Source organism: Henckelia pumila, chromosome 2 (assembly GCF_033568475.1).
Source record: "Henckelia pumila isolate YLH828 chromosome 2, ASM3356847v2, whole genome shotgun sequence".
Classification (NCBI taxonomy): Eukaryota; Viridiplantae; Streptophyta; class Magnoliopsida; order Lamiales; family Gesneriaceae; genus Henckelia; species Henckelia pumila.
In genome coordinates this window covers 88659236-88679418 of record NC_133121.1, presented here as the reverse complement: position 1 = coordinate 88679418, position 20183 = coordinate 88659236, and the positions used below count along the sequence as shown (strand labels likewise).

The window sequence follows — 20183 nt, the reverse complement described above, 5'->3', positions numbered from 1 at the left end:
ATACTCAGATGTGTCTGAAATTCTACTCTGCAGAATTTCAGCGCAGAATCAGATTTTTCATTGCAGTTTATCAGCTCCTTATGCTCTGATTCAGACGTTGACTTCTGAATATGATTTGTAGATCATTGTCTTATCTTCGTAAAACATACTGCATCGTTCCATTTGAATATTCGAGCTGCAAGATATGGCCCAAATACGAGAACTGCTTAGCAGCTACTGGTTTCTATTTTATACTCATCCGGTTCAGTTCCAGTAGCATCTTTAGACAGCAGTTTGACCTAAATAACATCCGAATTAGTCCCACTGGTCTGAAATATGACTTACAACTTTTTGAGTTTTCCTACACACTTAAATAAATATGTTAGAAACACAATAACAAGTTTTGTTATCAAATCAAAATCAAGATTGCTTGTGTTTCACAACCCAACACTTATGATGTTAAACAACTTTTTTTATTATCTTAACAGAGTGAAACTGTCAAAATAATAATAAAAAATCATATATTATTTTATCTATCAAAATTTTAAACTATAAATAAATATGTTTTGAAAAGTCAAAATTAAAAAGTTGGAAAAACGTAAGATCATACAAAAACTTTTGTGGACAAAAAAAATTTAACTGAAATAAAAATTAGTAATAAATTACAAGAAGTTGACCGTAAAAAAAACATCCAATCAAATTTTAAATTTTGAACATAAATTTGATACATTATCATATATAGTATTTATGAAAATTTTAAGATGTATATGCACACAAAAAAAAAGTAATTGAAATTTAAGAGTAGTAATAAAATCTGATCAAATTTCACATTTTTAATCGAAATGAGTTCATTATCATATATAACATTTATAAAAATATTTACATATATATGAGACAAAATTAACTAAAATTAGAAAATCATGATAATATCAAATTTCAAAATTTTTTACTGATGTTAGTATATTATATATAGTAGTAAATTTGGCACTCGCAACACAAAATATTTTCTAACATGTTATTAGATAATAACAATATATAAATTGGAATTTAAATTAAAATAAAATACCTCACTCGCGCACACTATTACATTGTCTTAAGAGGGTTTTTTTTTAAAAAAAAATTTAAAATTAAAAAATAGTAATAAAAATATTGCATTCCAAAAAATTTTATGAATCTAAATAATCCGGGACAGACTGTCCCGGATTTAGCAGAGAAACAGTCTGTCTCGGATTCCTTTTTTTTGTGTATTCAATCAAGAAGAAATAATGATTTGTAATGACTTTTGTAGAATTTAAAAGTCTAGATGTATTCAATCTATACTTTTATATACTCTACAAAAGTTTAAGGAGGGTGTATTCAATCCAAACTTTTAATGACTTTCAGTCACTTTTAAAAATGACAAACTTTTGTGGAGTTGATAGATTTTTATTGAATTTTTATAGAATGTCACAGAATTATAAAAAAAATTCTATGGATTCCTGCAGACTTTTTGACAGACTTTCATGGACATTTTTTTAAATGGAATTCTATATATTTTATAACTTGAACGGTGTTGAAAATAGAGATAGTCAAATATGTACAAACAAGTACAAACTTTTTAAAATTATAATGTATTAACGAAATAATAAATCTATTTATCATAATATGTTTATTTTAAATTACAATAATCGAGATATGTTTACAAAAATTATTTGCTATGAATCCATCAAACAAACATATCATATATTTCAAAAAAATTCTTAACACATTGCCTTAAAACAAAAGAAATTTTTATTTAAAAACAATTCAAATTATATTAACATTGTTAATACATAATAACACGATTATCCGGTGAAGTAATACCCTTTTATTACAAATTATTGGCATTTATCCGACTAAAAAAATCGATAAATAATATAATTTAAAATAAATTATAAAAATGTAAGATAAAATATAGAAAGATAATATAATTGCTATTATTGCTATACGTAATATAATTGCTAACGTAAATAGAGAAGATTTTTGTTAACGTAATAGCAATTAACGTATTTTAATTATTTTAAAATAAATAATATATTATAATTATCAATAATAATTAAAATATGGTGAATCATTAAGTAACTATGTAAAAGTAGGCTTATTCTATGCTGCACAATTCACCCGATGCAGCATTCATCGTTCATGAGGCCCGGGCCCCACATAATTATGTGGGGCCCGGGCTCTTTTGTGTGGGATCGGGCCCCATAAACGGTCAAGATCCACCGGGTGAAATTCACCCGGTGGATCATAGAACATCCCGTAAAAGTAATCTGATCAGCTCTATTTGACAAGATTTCTTTCTTCCTTTCTTTTTTTTTTAAATTTATTTTTACCGACTGGACGTCCAACCAATTTTTTCTTTTTTTAAAAAAAACAAAAAAAAGAAAAATAAAATGGAATCCGGTACAAATTGTCAGATCTCTGCTAAATCCGGGACAATCTATCCCGGATTATATTAGAATTAGATCCATAAAATTTTTCAAAATGCAATATTTTTATTACTTTTTTTAATTTTATAATATTTTTAAAAAAAAAAACCGTCTTAAGAAGTGAGAAAATATTATTATTATTATTATTATTATTATTATTAATCTTTACTATTTTATTAAGGATAAGAGCCTTAGAAAAAATATTTTGGTATTTTGGTCTGTATTTTCTTAATCCAAAAATACCCCTCCACTCATCCATATTTTTTTCTATTATTTTCAATGTACACTTTTTTTTTATTTTTTCGATTTTTTCAATTCACTTCATTTTCTTCTCAATTATGTGGAAAGGACTGTTTTCATATATATATATATATATACATAAATAATATTCATGTATTACGTCGCACACATATCGGGTGCCTCAATTGCTAGTATTAATAATTTAAAAAGTAGTTCGTCCATAAATCCCAACCCCCTTACCCATTTCCTCAAAGCCACCCGCTGTTTCTCGAAACTGGAAGACACGCGCTTCTTTGTGTTTATACATAGATCACTCAAGTCTTCCGTAAATTTCCAACCACAGCAAATTCAAATCCAACAACGCGTCCAGGTTCCTTCCCGCATCCCTCGTGCATTTTTTCATGTCATGCATTCCCGATCAGTTCACAATTTTTGCAGTTCTTTTGAAGAACACGCGCATGAAAAAGTTCGATTCTTTTTGCGAGTTTGTAATAAATTTATCCGTTTTCTCCCGGCTAACTCTGAATTATTATTGGCCTCATCATGGCTTCACTCCGCTGCCTTTCCCGACCTACCACCACTATTATTTTCAGCAGGAAAAGCTTTTTGGATTCATGTAAACTAATTCCTTGAAAAGCCCTTTTACTTTTTCCCACGACCAGTTTTCAAAGATTGAGAATTTCAAGCCCGATTAGTTGCAAGATTGCCAAACGCTTAATTTTTGTTCATGGGTTTTGTTTATCTGGGTCGCCTATGCATTTGACTCGTGTATTTTTTTTTTTTTTTTAATATTTTGTTTGTTTTGGATGAGACATCTGGTTTTTCGTATGGCTCTATTGTGGTAATATATTATGACTTTGAAAGTAGGACAACTGACACAATCAAAATTGACTTCTGACTAGGATAGTAGGAAAGAAACAGTTTGGGGTTAGGCCGCAGGTCTGGTGGAGTAATTACAATGGATAGTTCAAAAGAGGACCACCAACAACTTAACAGTGCGGTTGCCGGCTGTATAAATGCTGATATTTTTTATGGAAAAGATGAGCCCAATTCGGATACTGGAAAACTTGAAAGTACTCCTTTAGAAAGAGGGGAGCCGGGAGAAAAGGAAATGACATCGTTTACTGGAAATTCGATTCACCGGTCCGCGTCCCGGCCACTACTGGACCTCAGTGGAGCAGCCATACAAGGAAATTTTGAGGAGAGGGACCCCACAATTCTGTTGCCTAATCAGTCGGATGATATTTCTCACTTGGCTTTGGATATTGGAGGTATATCTTTTGGCGACGATGAAATTTTGTTGATTTGAGTCACTTGCCAATTGAATCTTTTCCTTCTGGATATGTCCTAGTTGGTTTGACTTGTTGGCTATAGCCAGAGAGGAAGTTGCAAGATTTTGCATTATATGTCTAATTACTCTTCGATTCTGTCTTTGGATTTGTTTGGAATTTGAGCAAACACATACTTATATATTACTAAGTGGAGTGTGCATGTGCTGTGGCATGGTATGAACAGTCCTCAGGGCACATGTATCTACTTACACTATTAAAAATTTCATTAAGAAGGAACCTTTGTGTTCTGTAATCTAGGCACAATCAGTACTCAACTTCTGACTTCCATTTTTCCCACTTTTAACACAGAATCTCGTAGAGATTTTCACCACTAGATCAACATTTTCCCCCTAATAGATCCCATTTACTTATTGTTTCTGTTTTCTTTTTCTCAGAGGTGAAAAATATAATCTTGTAGTCTTGTTGCGGTTTCTGATAATTTTATGTTATTTCATAAACCTCTCGTTCTTTAGTGTTGGAAAAGAATTTGAGTTTGAAACCAACCGTATGCACCTTGTTGCTGAGGTGCTTCGCCATATCCACGTTTGTTATTACTGTTTGGACCTTTTTTGCATCGATCTTACTACGGTTTGAACATTGGGTTTATGAATAATCTTCAATTTCCTTGTTCCTTTTGCGTCACAGTATTTCTGAACCTGTCTATTTTAAGCTCGAAACTGCATCATCTGATTAAAAAGTTGTAATGTAACAGTTGATAATGTAAACTATCCATGCAAGTAGGAAATTCATGCCAGTTGCCACCAAGGTTCTTATTAATTGTAATGTTGATTTACAACTGGCAATGCATTGTAAAGTCAGAATCTAAGTTGCATTTTCAGGATCCCTCATTAAATTGATTTATTTCTCAAGACATGAGAACAAGGCAGTTAATGACAGGAGGAAAAGGACAATTAAGGAAAGACTTTGTGTTTCCAATGTAAACAGAAGGAGCTACCCAATACTTGGTGGGAGATTACATTTTGTAAAGTTTGAGACATCTAAGATTTATGATTGCTTGGATTTCATCTACTCCAAGCAGCTTCATCGTGGTGGCAAGTTTAACTTATCTATTGATTTTTTAATTTTCAGTGTATAGCAAACTTTCAAATATTTATTTATCATAGCATAGTTTAATTTTCTTAATAGTAAATTATAATTGATAGGTTTATGTGTTATTCTTATCCAGATGTTTGATTACAGGAATGGATTCACGAGATTGGCAATCTCAGGGCTCGGACACCGAGAACACAATAATTAAGGTATTCAGCTGTATTTTATCGAAGTGGGAGCTTTTTCCAGTTTTTGAATGTGATATAGATTACAGAGCGACTGCTAAACCTGATTTCTATTAACTCGAATACGTATATAATTTCTATGATTGCAATAAGTAGACTTTTTTTCCATTTGCAATGAAGCTGCGGTGCTTGAGTTACGTATTAGTATTCAGTTGATAATTTTTTTGTCAAACATTAGTGTTTTTTCCTTGAAAGTGTTGAAACAGTTAATTATTACAGAACTTTGCCTCCTTTATTAGTTTAAAACTGCAGTTGTGCATGCTATTTCATTCCACTTCTTCCCTCCTTTGGCCGATTTTATGTGAATACAACATTTGCCACCAATATCAAGACTAACCAGTGAAGAAACTGTCATTACCTGCTGGTTTTCATCATATTTCCCTTTCAAGTATAGTTTGCTCAATTATTTGTTTATTTTGTAAGATAAAGAACTTTTTACCTTTAGATTAATGAATTGAAACAAACCTGTATCTACATTAACTCATGGTCATATAAGTGAAGGCAACAGGTGGTGGGGCACACAAATATGCTGATCTTTTTAAGGAGAGACTTGGCATCAGTATAGAGAAAGAGGATGAAATGGACTGTCTTGTGGCTGGTGCAAACTTTTTGCTCAAGGTTTTGTTATAGTTCCTTCCTGAAATAGTATGACTATGTTATCTTTAGATATGTAACTCTGGTGCTTCTTGCCTTTTGGTTTGATCTTAACTCTGAGAATGATGAACATTGAGCTTTACATTGTCAAATCTCTATTCATGCAAAATGCCAAAATCATATCGGTGTGATATTATTTTTTGTATGTAGATATGAACTATTTAGATGAACCTGGATAAATATTCTCAACTGAAAGGAACGAGCAAAGAAAGTAATTTTTAACCCCACCTGTCAAAATTCAAATTCTATTTTCCTATGTTTCAGGAAAAGTGACCAAGTAAGCGAGAGAGATTCAGAAGAATCCTCTTCTAGAGACGAGAAATATGCCGTGTAAACTAAATATAATTACAAATTTGTGTTGCTTGTCATTGTGCATGTGAAACTTACTGAACCAACTTCATATGATATATATCCCTAATCGTGCAAGTTGCTCGCAAAAGTTCACCATGATTTCTGAAACTGAGGTTTAAGTAATGAGAAATGATCACTAGGAAGTGTTATCTTGTTTTATGATACAATCTATTGGTTGTATATCTAGTTTTCTCGTTTTCTTTAGGGACCTTTCTTCTGAGAGCACTTCCACCTTATTCTGATTTGTGTAGGCAATTCGGCATGAGGCTTTTACGCATATGGAGGGTCAAAAAGAGTTTGTACAGATCGACTCCAACGATATGTTTCCGTATCTTCTCGTGAATATAGGGTCTGGTGTTAGTATGATCAAGGTTCTATCTTTTCCCCCTTTTTTCCCTCACCTAGAAGCCTCAAGTACTGTCATAACCTTAAATTTCACTTTGGTTACAGGTAGATGGGGACGGAGTGTTCGAACGTGTTAGTGGAACAAATGTTGGTGGGGGCACATATTGGGGTTTGGGGAAGCTGTTAACCAAGTGCAAATGGTTGTCTTGATGTAATGATTAACTTCTTCTAGTTTCTAGCTTGTTGTATTTGATTAATTGAATTTTCAACTGTTGTCGTACTAGTTTTGATGAATTGTTGGAGCTGAGCCAACGGGGAGATAATCGAACCATAGACATGCTTGTGGGTGATATTTACGGTGGGATGGACTACTCCAAGGTACAGCTTCTAAAACATGCTGTCTTTCTCACCTGGATTTATCTGAAGCATTTCACTGCCACAGTTTATCCTAAGTTGTGTTCCCTTGTTGCCTATTTTTTCGCTCGCAAGCGTACGGTGTTTAGTTATAATATAAGAATTAAGTCCAAGTTGATCCCACAGAGAATGAATAAAATGATATTATATTAAATATTTGCAACTAATAAAATCTTAATGCTATGTAGAGCTATGAGAACGTTTGGAATTCAAGTAAATAAAAATTGCAATGATTAAAATTAATTAACGATGAGTTCACAAGACGAAAATTCAATGAGTGACAAATTCTAGAGGTTCGACTTCACTTGACTATCCACCAGTTTAATTACTAAAAAAATCTATATCATAAATTCTTCTAGTTTACTAACCAAGAATTATCAATATTCAATGAAGTTATAGGCATCTCAAACTCTATAAATACCAACAATGTATTTTTCTACGGTCGTATTCAAAATCGCCTATCTCGAGTGCTTGATTTCAAATAAATATAACAATTCAACTAGTGATCAGTTAATTGAACGCAATCAATTCAGGAAAACACAAATAAAACGGATGAAGAATTCTAATATATCAATCAAATATCAAAAACATGTTTTCAAGTCAAGCTACGTCGTCCCTCTAGACAAATGAATTAGTTCATAACGAAAATAAAAATCAAATAAAGCATGTTCTTGAACATCATTCAAAAATCAGGAGAAAGAACGAAATAGAAACGAAGGTAGATGATGCTTCTCCGTCTTCGAAAGTCACTTTGTCCGTCTTTGTGTCAAGAATGCTTCTTCTCCCTTCTCCTTGGTCTCTAGCCGTTCCTAGTCGTCCAAAAACTGATGCAAACCCTCGATTCTCCCAAAATAAGACAAAAAATCTCTTTAAAATCCGATTAGAAAAATTTGCATATTTTCGGAACAGTGCAGCGCTGGGGCGCTGCTTCTTCGGCGCTGGGGCGCCTATGTTTCGTATTTTATTTATCAAGGAAAGACGTCTAGAGCTGGAGCGCTGTAAAAATGGCACTGGGGGCGCTTGGGACAAGAAATTACGGGTTGCTGGAGCGCTGCTTATGTGGAGCTGGGGCGCCCATGTTTCGAATAAAATCCTTTTTCTGAGCTACAGAGAAGCGCTGGAGCGCTCAAAATGAGGCGCTGGGGCGTAGCCTTCTTGTTCAACGCACAAAATTCTTGAAAAAATCATATTTAGAGTTCTAGCCGTTGGATCAGGCTGAAATTTGGACAGCAGCTTTAAAACATCCTAAACTTCATTCTGAACGGTGGAGATCGGATTTGGATCTCTTTAGCATCTCCAATAATTTCTGGACACTTGCTGCTTCGTAATTCCTTCTTGCGCCTCTTCTCGGTGCTCCGACTTCGATATTTGCACTTCTTTTCGCTTCGATCTTAACTCTTCCTTATTTCATCTATTTCAATTCTTTTACATAACAAAAATTGATTGTTACTTAAATTCCTACAAACGACACAAACAAACACAGACATGCATAATATCGCTCGATACATAACAAAAGTCAAGTTAAATCATATATAAAATATAAGTGCAAAAATTGCACTTATCATCCCTCCTTTGGGTTTGTAGTAATCTATTTTTACCATAGCTTGATTAATAATTTTGTTTAACTTAGTGAAATGGCTCATTGTTTTGTGTATAATGCGATAAGCTTCTTTGCAGTTAAATGATATTGGACATCTCATTGTCATTCTTGAATAGCTCTCATACATTTTCCCTATGCTCTATTCAGTTGGCCATGCAACTTGATGTAGTTGAAATGGAAAAAAAATAACTTTTGGAAACTTCAGTTTGCACCCACGGAGAGGGAATAGCTTTCTTATTTATCTTGTCGGTTGTTCTATAACTATTTCATAATTTTTTTCCTGGCAACTAATATTCTGACAACACTAAGAATGACATAGATTGGTCTCTCTGCATCAACAATTGCTTCTAGTTTTGGCAAGACGATATCTGAAAATAAAGAGCTTGAAGACTGTCGCCCTGAAGATATATCTTTGTCCCTCTTACGAATGATCTCCTATAATATCGGCCAGGCAAGTTGGATTGTGCAATTTCTTTGATGTTGAATACTTTTTCAGTCCATGCACATCAAAGAATCTTATTTGCATTTGTCTTTTGACCTTTCAACTTTGATGTTGAATACTTTTTCAGTCCATGCACATCAAAGAATCTTAGTTGCATTTGTCTTTTAACCTTTCAAGTATAAAATAGGTTGTAAATCAAATGTGAGAATGTTATAGATTTAATGAACGCAGAAGCAAATTACCTGTTCATTGAACATTACACATCCACAACTTGTTAGTTTAGCTAGTCTTAATTTTGGAATGACCTTATTTGTGGCAACTTTGGTTCAACTGAACGAATACGTTCTGACAGATCCTCCTTTATATAGCTGACCGCTTTAATCATCATATTTATCTCCGCCTTCCTTCCTCAGACTTCATAATCACGTTATGAATTATTTTGCTCATAAATTTATTTGATATCATTTGCATTCATAATATTGCATATTAATACCCAACCTTTTTTTTGTCAGAATTAAAACTAGCAAAAAAAGAAAAAACGGAATTGTTCACTTTTTATTTGGACTCATAGCATGAGGCAGTGGTTGTAAGACCCCTTACATTCAAAATGCATTTTTTTTTTGTCAAAGAATAAAATCATGCAGTTCCAAATGTTTCAAATCTCGGATGAATCACCGGATGATTATTGAACAATTCTTGTTTTGTTCTTCAAGAAAAGTTTCTTTGTATACCAGATTCTGTTCTTGCCATGATCTGACCAGATTACATTATGGCAGTGACACCATAATTGTTGATAGATGTTCTCAGATGTAAATGGTATCCTTTCTGAATTTTTTGCAGATCTCTTACTTAAATGCATTACGCTTTGGACTCAAGAGAATATTTTTTGGAGGATTTTTCATCAGGGGCCATGCCTACACAATGGACACTATCTCATTTGCAGTCCACTTCTGGTAGTACAAAATATTTCATGAAAGTTTTATCTGAAGTTATTTGTCATGTCGTCAAGTTAATTTTCCTTTTCAGTTACTGATTAAATGGCTTGAATATATGATATAGTTTTTAGCTTTGTTTTAGTATCTTTCTTTGCAATGCTGCTTTTTTAGGTCGAAGGGAGAAGCTCAAGCTATGTTTTTGCGACACGAAGGGTTTTTAGGATCTTTAGGTGCATTTATGAGCTATGAGAAGCATGGGCTGGATGACCTTAAGGCTCATCATCTTGTAGAAAGGTTTCCTATGGGTGCACCATATATTGGAGGAAATGTCCACGGACCACCTTTAGGAGATCTCAATGAGAAGGCAAGCTTAATTGCACTTCACCATATGTATTGGTGCTTTAAAGTTTTGGCTTTCATTTATCATCTTAGAGTTCACTTTTCAAATGCGTTGCATTGGAGTTTTTTGACTCTAATTTGCTTTCCTTTTACAACTTTCAACTGCGATCTGATCTGTGAATTTACTTCCAGTGAAATATTTGTTTGGTTGCTTGTATGAGAGTGATTTACTTTGGTATCTTAGATTAGCTGAATTGATTTTTCTACTTATCTTCCTTATTTGGCGTGCATATTTGTAATCAATTTCGTGCAGCATGTTGACCATTAATTGCACCAGACAGTTACTTTTCTATGTTCATAGCCCAAAGAAAATAATAAAACATATTGGGAATAAGTATTTGGAATATATTCATCTTGCTTTTCTACCTTCAAAAGCTTTGGCCTTACATTGAAAGATGCTTCAGTAGTTATATATTCCAGATGCTTGAAGCATCTGGAATATATTACTACTTTTTTACGAACTGTTCAAAATTTGTTGGCAAGAATTTTATGGCACCAACAGAATTTCTAGATTTCTCAGAACGACTATAAAATACTCTGTACACATGTAAGTTTGATCTGAGATGGTTTTTGTGGAATGATCCAAGTTTTTAGAACTTGTTCTTTTTAAGTTTTTTTTACATTGCTGGACACCTGAGCCACTTTTGGTGCTTGACTGTCTTGACTCCTTGACTGTCATCCAAAGGTTTGTTTTCCACATATAATTTAGTTATAATCGTAATTATTGCCTATTGGGAGAGTTTGGTTTGTTGCATGTGGGTCAGAATTGGATAAATCTGGCTGATTTACTCATTTGGCCATGTCATAACCCCTCTCTGCCTTCTTGCAAATATACAAAGACTAAAGAAAACCTTATTTTTTATATTTCCTAGCACAAGAATTTCCAGAGCACTTTTGCGGGTTTCGGGTTCATTTTAATTGAAACAAAAATTTCCCCTTCATTCTGCAATTACATCAACACAACTTTGCGATTGTGCATATTAACAACTTCTTGAACATGTCATAATGCCCATATGATTGCAGATATCGTGGATGGAGAAGTTTGTGCAGAAAGGAACTGAAATTACTGCTCCTGTACCAATGGCCCCTCCTGGAACTACTGGCCTGGGAGGTTTTGAAGTTCCATCATCTAAAGGAGATACCTTACGTCCTGATGCCAGCAAACTAAATGTGGGTGTTCTCCATCTTGTACCAAGTTTGGAGGTGTTTCCACTGTTAGCAGATCCAAAACTGTAAGATGATTGTATGAACTCCAGAATTCACATTCTGATGTAAAAATAGTTAGCTTGTTTTAGGTTAAACTTTTGCTATCTGTCTAGAGTTGGACTGTCTTCTATTAACTCTGCCAAACCTTATCTAAGACCCTCTTTAACATTTATACTATGACTGCTTGAGTTCCTTGGGCTCATCCTTACATTTTGATCAATTTTCTCAAGTGATCATCGCCTTACCTTCTCCCTGGACAGAAATCATGCATCTATTTCTTACCAAGATTTCTAGTCTCTTTATTCCTTGTGTAATACTCGTTGAAAGTTTCATCTCGGTTGAGCTTTTCATTTATGTTGTTATTCATGCACTTTGTCCTTCTCATTATAAATGCGATCAATCTTATCCCAAACTGCAATTTTCATCAGCTTTTCTCTTGAAAGAAAAACTGACATTGCATATTCTGTTTTCGACACATTCACACTAAATCCCTCTTTCTGAATGAGATTGCTTCAAAGGTAGAGTGGTTTAATATAAGTCGTCGTGATGTTTGTCCTCTCCCTAAAATTTTGGTACATTGTATCAAGTTAAATCAGTGACGTGCAAAGTGAAAAAGGGGAAAATCAATTGTTTTCTGATTTCTTCTGGACCTTATATTCAAATGGATTGCAAGCCCACATTTTCTTATATGAGTTTGAATATGATGCTTGAAATTTTGTTTGCAGATATGAGCCCAATACTATAGATATTTCAGAGCATGGTGAGCTAGAGTAAGTACCATGCTTTTTATTCCTATTATATTATGTTTCTCTCGACTTCTAATTGGTTCGTTGCAAAAGGAAAATCTCTCAATGAATTTCCCTATGTTATTACAGAATATTCAAATTTTTTATATTTGATATCTGTTCTTATGTAGATATTGGTTCACCGTCTTGTCAGAACACATGCCAGATCTTGTTGATAAGGTATTTTATTAATTTAGAACGTTATAGTTAAGCTTCCATCGATTTTTTCTTCTTCGAAAAACCATACATGGATGTGTCCCATTCTTAATGAATGATGAATGGGTAACATGCACAACTTGAGCTTATCGTAGCAGCATATTTTTACCTGTATGTAACTTCCAACTCACTTGAGTGAAGTTAAAAAGTTAGCATGTGAAGGAATAATGTCAACATACAGAATATTGAATCCATGTATATAAACAAATAATATTGAACAGGTGAACTTTGATAAGCAGTTAAATATATGTTTATTTATCTTTTCAAGAAGCCCACCGGTAAAAAAATGTTTTTATGTCTTTTCCCCGAAAAAGACATAAAAATGATCAATTAGAGATAAAATATTGGATATTGGCATCATTCACCTTTTTGTATGAAAATTTAGTAGTGTAGGTTTATGGCATGGACAATTTTTGCTTGGTTATAAAGATGATTTTAGGGTATGCAAAAGCCATAACTTAAATATAACATTTTAAAAATCTCATCTTTTTAAGAACTCTTTTTTTTTTAATAGAAATAAAAGTGGTTTTCATGTTTGGATATGGTTATGACACAGTTTTATTTTCAATGAGAAAGAATCCCAGAAGCTGCACTTTCTTCTTTGCGTTAGATAATTGGTTTTTTAATCACTTATTTAAAATAGCTTATGCATCCAAAATCCAAATGCCAGATTTTTTTAGATAAAGTGCTTTTGGCTAAGATAGCTACTCCATTCAAACACACTCTTAGTGGAATGTATTGTCAGCATTTTCTTTGATTGTTTTTCAATTAATTAATTGTGAGATGACAACAAAATCCAGTGATCAAACTCTGCTCCAAATCTTAATCTATAGTTTTACTTGTAGTTTCTCTTTAAGCTTCATGTTATACCAAGATAAAATTCATGCGACATGGCAAAGTTACATTATTCTAAAATTCTTACGACATGTTGTAACCATTCAATCATAACATGCATCAAACTCCAACTGGACAATTATTAAAAATATGATTTCACATCACTTTGGCCGATTAACTTTTTTATTTGATCGACTGATATACAAAAAATTTCTCATCCAAAAATTTAACATAATTCATATTTTAAACTCAACTCGTGGAAGCACTTTTTTGGGTAATGTTTAAAGAAAACACGAGAAACATAACCAAGCATTCCCAAATATTTTCTTGAGTACTTTCAACCGCATTAAAATTTTATATTACTTTTCATTATCTGCATAATACAATTTTTTCCTTTGATTAAGGTTTCAATTTGTAACTAAAATTTATTTGAAAGATGATTCTTTTGTTGTTTCCTTTTTCTAGCTAAGTTGATTTTTCTGAGCTTAGTTTACCATGATCGCCAATCGTGGCCTTAAGTCAGTCTCTGTTATGACTATGAGAGCATTGTGCAAATTATGCAGGCTGTGGCTAGTGAAGGTGGTACTGATGATGCAAAAAGAAGAGGAGATGCATTTGCTCGTGCGTTCTTTGCTCACTTGTCAAGGTACCTATAACGTGATTGAAGCTGTATGGTTTACAGAGGAGATTGATTATCTGTTGTTGGATTAGACAAGTAGTTTACTATGAAAAGAAGCTTCATATAGTCTGTATTAATCATTGACACTGGATATTTTTTTGTACGTTCACTCTTATTATTATATGGTAGTCCAAATTTCATAAATCTTTTCATGGGTTGTCGCCAATAATGTGATCCTGAATCTGACCTTCAAAAAACTAACAAGTGGTCGAGCTTGAGTATTAGAGTTCAAATGTTCGATAAATAGGCTAGCAAATAAGATGAAAAAAGAATTGCTAATGCTCGACACTTTATTGGGCTTTGAAGGTTAGGCTTGACAGCACATAACCTAATGCCTCCTTACCCATCCCAATCCTCTCATCCCCAAATATAACTACCATGATGCATAAAATTTCGTAATGTCGAGTTTGAAAATATGATTTATTAAAATGTGTACGTGGACTAACGTCTTCTTAAATTTAGAATGTCTGAATAAATAAAACATGTTGCTTAACCACATTATATGTAAACCGATGTAGGACCTTACTGATGGGTCAACCATTTAACTTTTTGAGCTGATAATCAAACCAAAATGACCTGATGATTTTTTTTGCTTGTAGTCCTGACATTGTACATGGCAAAAACTCAAATCAATATAAATAGTTAAAACTATGATGATTTGGATTGTTCTTATTTAATACTACACTTTTGGTACTTTTATTAGTTAAAATAAAATAAATAGTTTAGAAATACTTAAATACAGCTGTTGAATCGACACTTTTTTTTTTGAGCACTTTTTGGTACTTTTATTAGTCTTTTTGTTGCCAAAATAAATAGTTCAGAAATTTTTAAATTCAGCTGTTGAATCTTCATCGTTGTGAATTAACTACATAGTTCATAGGCATCTTTGACTTTTATAGATTGATGGAGGAACCAGCTGCATATGGAAAATTGGGACTGGCCAACCTCTTGGAGCTAAGAGAAGAATGCTTGAGGGAGTTCCACTTTATTGATGTTTATAGAAGCATAAAACAAAGGTAAAACTATTTTCATTGGTGATATACATTGGTTGTATGTCATTTTGATCATGAACTCTTGTGAAGACATTACTTTTGGTAGCATAAAAGTTTTAGGTGCAAAAATATATTGAACTCTCAAGTTTTACATGTCCAACAACTTTTGTTGCTTATTTCTCATCGAATATGTCATGTCTTCTCATCTAGAACGTGACATTAGTGTCACTTGCCGATTCTTTAGATCAAAGCACTGTGCGGCACGTAGGTAATCTTTTCCAAAAAATGCTTAAGTAAACCTTATCCAAACAAGAGTATAAAAGAGAATCTTTGGAGAGAAAATGTGTTGTTGCTCTCCAACTTGGGAAAACTTGGGTTGTACGTTACAAATGAAACATGCTAACCTATTTATACGATTTATCCTAAGATTCTAAAGTACTCTACATTTACGTACAAATGGGAAGATTCTAGAGTTCTCTCCTATATTATCTTTGATACATGATTCTAGAGTGTTTAAAGTTTTAAACCATGCTAGATTAATCTAAACACTAACTACTCTTGTCTAGAATATTCTGGAACCTTCTACACTATTCTAGGATGATCAAGACCCTTCACGAACACGAACACGAACAAACTAGATGATTCCACTTGCTTCTACCAAACGCTTGAGTATTCTGGAACCTTCTAGACTTTCCTTTCTTCATGTGGGGTTAGAATGATGATGGATCTTTCCGGATTGAACTTAGCATCTTGCAAACACCTTCTTTAGCAACATTGCTCTTTGACTCATTTGTCAATTTCCGGACCATGACATTAGGCTATGGTTCAATTTGACTGTGTGATAGTAACTGGAATTACAAAAATTATTTTTAGAAGGAAGAGACTACTTTAGTTATTTTTAGGGCGTCTATTTATGTTTTTGATCGATTTTTTATTTGCAATAGGGAGAATGAAGCGTCGCTGGCTGTTTTACCCGATCTATTGGTGGAGCTTGACAGTATGAATGAGGTATGTATGCTTTGATGAGCTTAATTTATCAGTACTTGAAGATAAGCATTTCTGCCTGATGGTTTATGAGTCCATTTACATTATGAAATTTTATCGCATGCATCATTCTCTCCTTACTTTCTATTGTGTACAGAAAATTCATTTCTGACATTTTTTAAATAATCTGCTTGCTTTTACCTTTTCTTCAGGCAAATCTCTTTTTTTTTTTTTCTTTTTTTTCTAAAGTTGATATCTCACATCTTTTTAAAGCATTAAGTACATAAATACTCTTTTGATTTCTACTTCTGCCAACATAGGTAACACAAGTTCAAACAGTAATCTTTAGCTATCAAATCCATTTTCAAAATCTCTAAACCAGTCCTCAAAGAAAAAGGAGAAAGAAGAAATAAATCTACCAGATCAAGAATACTGAGACGAATAAATCAAAAGGAAAATGAAGCATGAACTGAGGCATTGATGAGGTGCCCTTTATCTTATGGTTTTGAGCAAATGATAACTTGGCAGTGTTTCTCCCATGCAGGAAACAAGATTGCTTACATTAATTGAAGGGGTACTTGCTGCGAACATCTTTGATTGGGGATCTCGTGCTTGTGTTGATCTCTATCACAAGGGAACAATTATTGAAATATATAGAATGAGTCGTAACAAGATGCAAAGACCTTGGCGGGTTGGCGTGACATTACAATTTCTCACAATGCAGCTTCTTAATATTTCCAAATAAGTAAACTTTTTGCTTTACGTTGGTGCTTCCATGTTGATTGTTGAATGCATATTCAGGTGGATGATTTTGATGTTTTTAAAGAGAGAATGTTTGGATCTGACAAAAAGAAGACTCAACCATATAAAAGAGCATTGCTTTTTGTGGACAACTCAGGTGCTGATATTATACTGGGAATGCTTCCACTTGCTAGGGAATTTCTCAGACGTGGAACTGAAGTATGTTTTTCACTTTTTTTTTTTTTTTTTTGAGAAAATCAGTTTTGGAAAACTTGGTAAGGATTTTTCTATTAATATAGTGACTGATCTATCCCAAAGTTACATTGAAATCCATTTTTTTTGGCAGGGAGTTTGTTTTGTTTCCTTGTCAAGGTTTCGAAACTCAATTTATATGTTATTTAATTTGTGGTGATGAAATTCATTCGAAACTCTAATGCTTGTGGTAATGGAGAGAAACGAGGACAACACAACTTCCCATTATTTTTTGTTACCAGAAGTGAAACATGCATCCCAGCTTGAAGGCATATATTTTACCAATAAAAAGATGCTTGACAATATTAGCAAATATTTTCTAAATGGCAGATAATCAGCTTCAGTAAGAATTTGTCGCAAACCTGAATTTTATGCAACTATATAATAAAACATTATAGTTATCTTTTTATTAAGAATCACGCATGACCTCAACCACGTTGTCCAAAAGAAAACTCTGGGAGGTTTTTGCTCCAGCCTTGTGCATGTCTAATCTTGATTAATTAACGGCTTCAAGTCTTTAGCAAACACAAATTTTATTCTATATCATAGATGCAACTTAAGTATCTTTCTGAACTATGACGGTGTTCTATTGCAAAATTCTCATCTATCTCCCCAGAGGCAATATGATGAGGTTACCTTTTCAGGTTGTCCTGGTTGCGAATACGCTTCCTGCACTCAATGATGTTACTGCAATGGAGTTACCTGATATCATTGCTGAGGCTGCAAAGGTCTGTTAATTCTTATGCGCTATGTCTTTGCAATAGCTGTTCAGCGTTTAATGTGTATGCTAACTTTCAATCAAGGAAGAAAAATTATATACCCGCGACACTCACCATAAATCATCAAAACTGTTTTTGGTTGAGATGTTATCTGTGTTGTCATCAATATAAAACAGAAGAAACTGGTACCAAGATTACTTTCTTGTATCACATATCTGTATTTAATATTCTAGTCGGTGCCTGTTACTCTGCTAAGCACCAAGCTGTTGTTATGTTTGTTGCAGGGGCTTACTTAACCGACACGTTACACGTAAATTAATACTTTTAACTGCCTTCTTCGATGTAATATGCGTATATCTGGGATCCAGTAAATGGCTAGAATCAGACTAACCATTTGCCTTACAGCATTGCGACATTCTTCGAGGGGCAGCTGAAGCAGGGGGCTTACTTGTGGATGCAATGATCAACTTGCAAGATAGTCCAAAAGAAAGATCCTCTTCTGTACCTTTGATGGTTGTTGAGAATGGGTGTGGCAGTCCTTGCATAGACTTTAGGCAAGTAGCCTCGGAGTTAGCTGCCGCTGCCAAGGATGCCGATCTGGTATCATTTTTTTTTTCGCATTTAGTCGAATGGGAGTCGCAGAATTTTTTTTCGGAACGTGTTGTAATTGAGGTGTTTTAATAAAATATCGATCACCGCATCTTATAACAAACTCCATCATTGTAGTAAATGTCATCTGGTTTTCTTGAGCAGATAATTTTGGAAGGGATGGGACGAGCTTTGCATACAAACTTCTATGCACGGTTTAAATGTGATGCTCTAAAGGTCAGTTTTTAATTTTTTTGTGCATCCAATACACGACATATCGTGTGTAGTTGCATATATGGCCCAACGATCGAAACACAGCCTTGGGCTGCTTAAAGGTATCACTTTTGGTTTACCAAAAATCTTTAGTATTATAGATAAGATCCTGTATTACAAGTTAGATCAATTTTTTGGGGTGGGATTATTGGGCTATCATCATAATTCATAAACAGATATTGTTATCGAAGCGACTGGATAGATTAAATATTTGAGTTGCATCTTCACAGTTTTACCACCAAACATGTGCTATCTTGGCCACATAAGTTTGTGTTTGGATATGCAGCTTGCTATGGTGAAGAATCAGCGATTGGCAGCCAAACTAATCAAAGGAAATTTATACGACTGTGTCTGCCGATTTGAACGAGCCACCTGAACAGCCAAGATTCTATTGTTTGGTCTTCGGACCACTTCATATTCAAAGCATGCTTCGGAGGACTAAGACGGTAAGCTGTCAACCTTTGATGATGATTTCGAGAAATGTTATTACATATGTTTAATGACGTATTTGAAAGGCGCACTCGATTCTTGATGCAGCAGTTCTTGAATCCTTATTGGATTAACTGGGTCATACTGTATCTACTTTTGTGCCCATTTTTCGATAATAATGGTTGGTGGGATCTCTATGCATAAAACTCGATAATTGGGGAGAAGCAACCATACGAGTCAAGATTGAGTGCAAGTTTCTTTGGAAAAATCACATTCCAAATGCCATTAATGCTTCTTGTTTACTGTAACCTGTTCGTTGTGTGATTTTCATCCGCCATTGGATCACGCAAAGTTATATTTTCGATCGATATACTGATTCGGTTCCAGATCTGAAACTGATTTTAATCAAGCTTTTGGCTAGTGTTATCATTCTGTGTTCTTTTAGCATTTGAAATGTTTCGGTGTGTTTTAAGGTTTCTTCAGTCAAAACTTAATTCATCTTAGAGCAGATTTCTTGTTAATACTGCATTTTTTGAATGGCATGCAGATAAACTAATTTTGAGGTGAAATTTTTTCATTTTTATTTAAAAATAATAATAAAATTTAATTTTTCCGATATTTTGTATGTCTATATCTGAAATGCTGATAAAATATTTACTTATATTTGTTTTCAAACATTTTTAAACGATGACATCACCTGTAATACAAAAAATATTATAAAAAATACTTTTTAATTTTTTTTTTTTGAGGAAAAACTTGCAATCTTATTATTGCAAATCGTTTATTACAAGTTTAACCAACTATGAAAGAAAATCACAGTTCACCCAAATAAAAGGTGAGGGGATAGAACATGCAAAACGAGCTAGATAATGCACAACTTTATTTGCCGAATGACAAACATGGCTAACATTTGAAATCTGCGGTTGTTGAATTTGCTCTCTAATTTTCGTCACACAGAGACCCACATAGTCAATATTCTTTTCATTGGTTGTGACTGCAAGTTGTGACTACTTGCACTGCCAATAAAAAGTTTGATTTCACTTGTACATCAAT

The 20183-nt window shown here is 33.6% G+C and overlaps 1 protein-coding gene across 4 annotated transcripts; it reads left to right on the top strand.

Moving 5' to 3' along the window:
- Positions 1–2929: 2929 nt before the first annotated feature.
- Positions 2930–19712, top strand: LOC140885541 (pantothenate kinase 2). 4 transcript variants are annotated; one of them, XM_073292525.1, is made up of 24 exons: positions 2930–3036; positions 3569–3937; positions 4837–5049; positions 5198–5256; positions 5794–5910; positions 6549–6668; positions 6748–6842; positions 6927–7020; positions 8976–9107; positions 9939–10051; positions 10205–10397; positions 11456–11664; positions 12364–12408; positions 12555–12603; positions 14037–14119; positions 15052–15168; positions 16089–16152; positions 16673–16819; positions 16930–17088; positions 17766–17849; positions 18246–18440; positions 18594–18665; positions 18988–19147; positions 19239–19712. In XM_073292525.1, exons 2-23 carry the CDS (start codon positions 3625–3627, stop codon positions 19075–19077), a joined length of 2763 nt encoding a protein of 920 aa, XP_073148626.1. In that variant the 5' UTR covers positions 2930–3036; positions 3569–3624; the 3' UTR covers positions 19078–19147; positions 19239–19712. The 4 variants fall into 4 exon arrangements, with proteins under 4 accessions (XP_073148626.1, XP_073148627.1, XP_073148628.1 ...); XM_073292526.1 differs by having other exon boundaries at positions 2943–3036; positions 3574–3937; XM_073292528.1 differs by lacking the exon at positions 2930–3036 and adding an exon at positions 4710–4763 and having other exon boundaries at positions 3849–3937.
- Positions 19713–20183: the final 471 nt, after the last annotated feature.

What these genes read in the sequence shown, in the direction of transcription:
- LOC140885541 (XM_073292525.1), top strand. Translation starts at nt 3,625, where the DNA reads ATGGATAGTTCAAAAGAGGACCACCAACAACTTAACAGTGCGGTTGCC. An exon ending in CCGAGAACACAATAATTAAG is followed by an intron (nt 5,257 to 5,793) that starts GTATTCAGCTGT and finishes ATATAAGTGAAG; the next exon opens with GCAACAGGTGGTGGGGCACA. An exon ending in GTGGGATGGACTACTCCAAG is followed by an intron (nt 7,021 to 8,975) that starts GTACAGCTTCTA and finishes AGAATGACATAG; the next exon opens with ATTGGTCTCTCTGCATCAAC.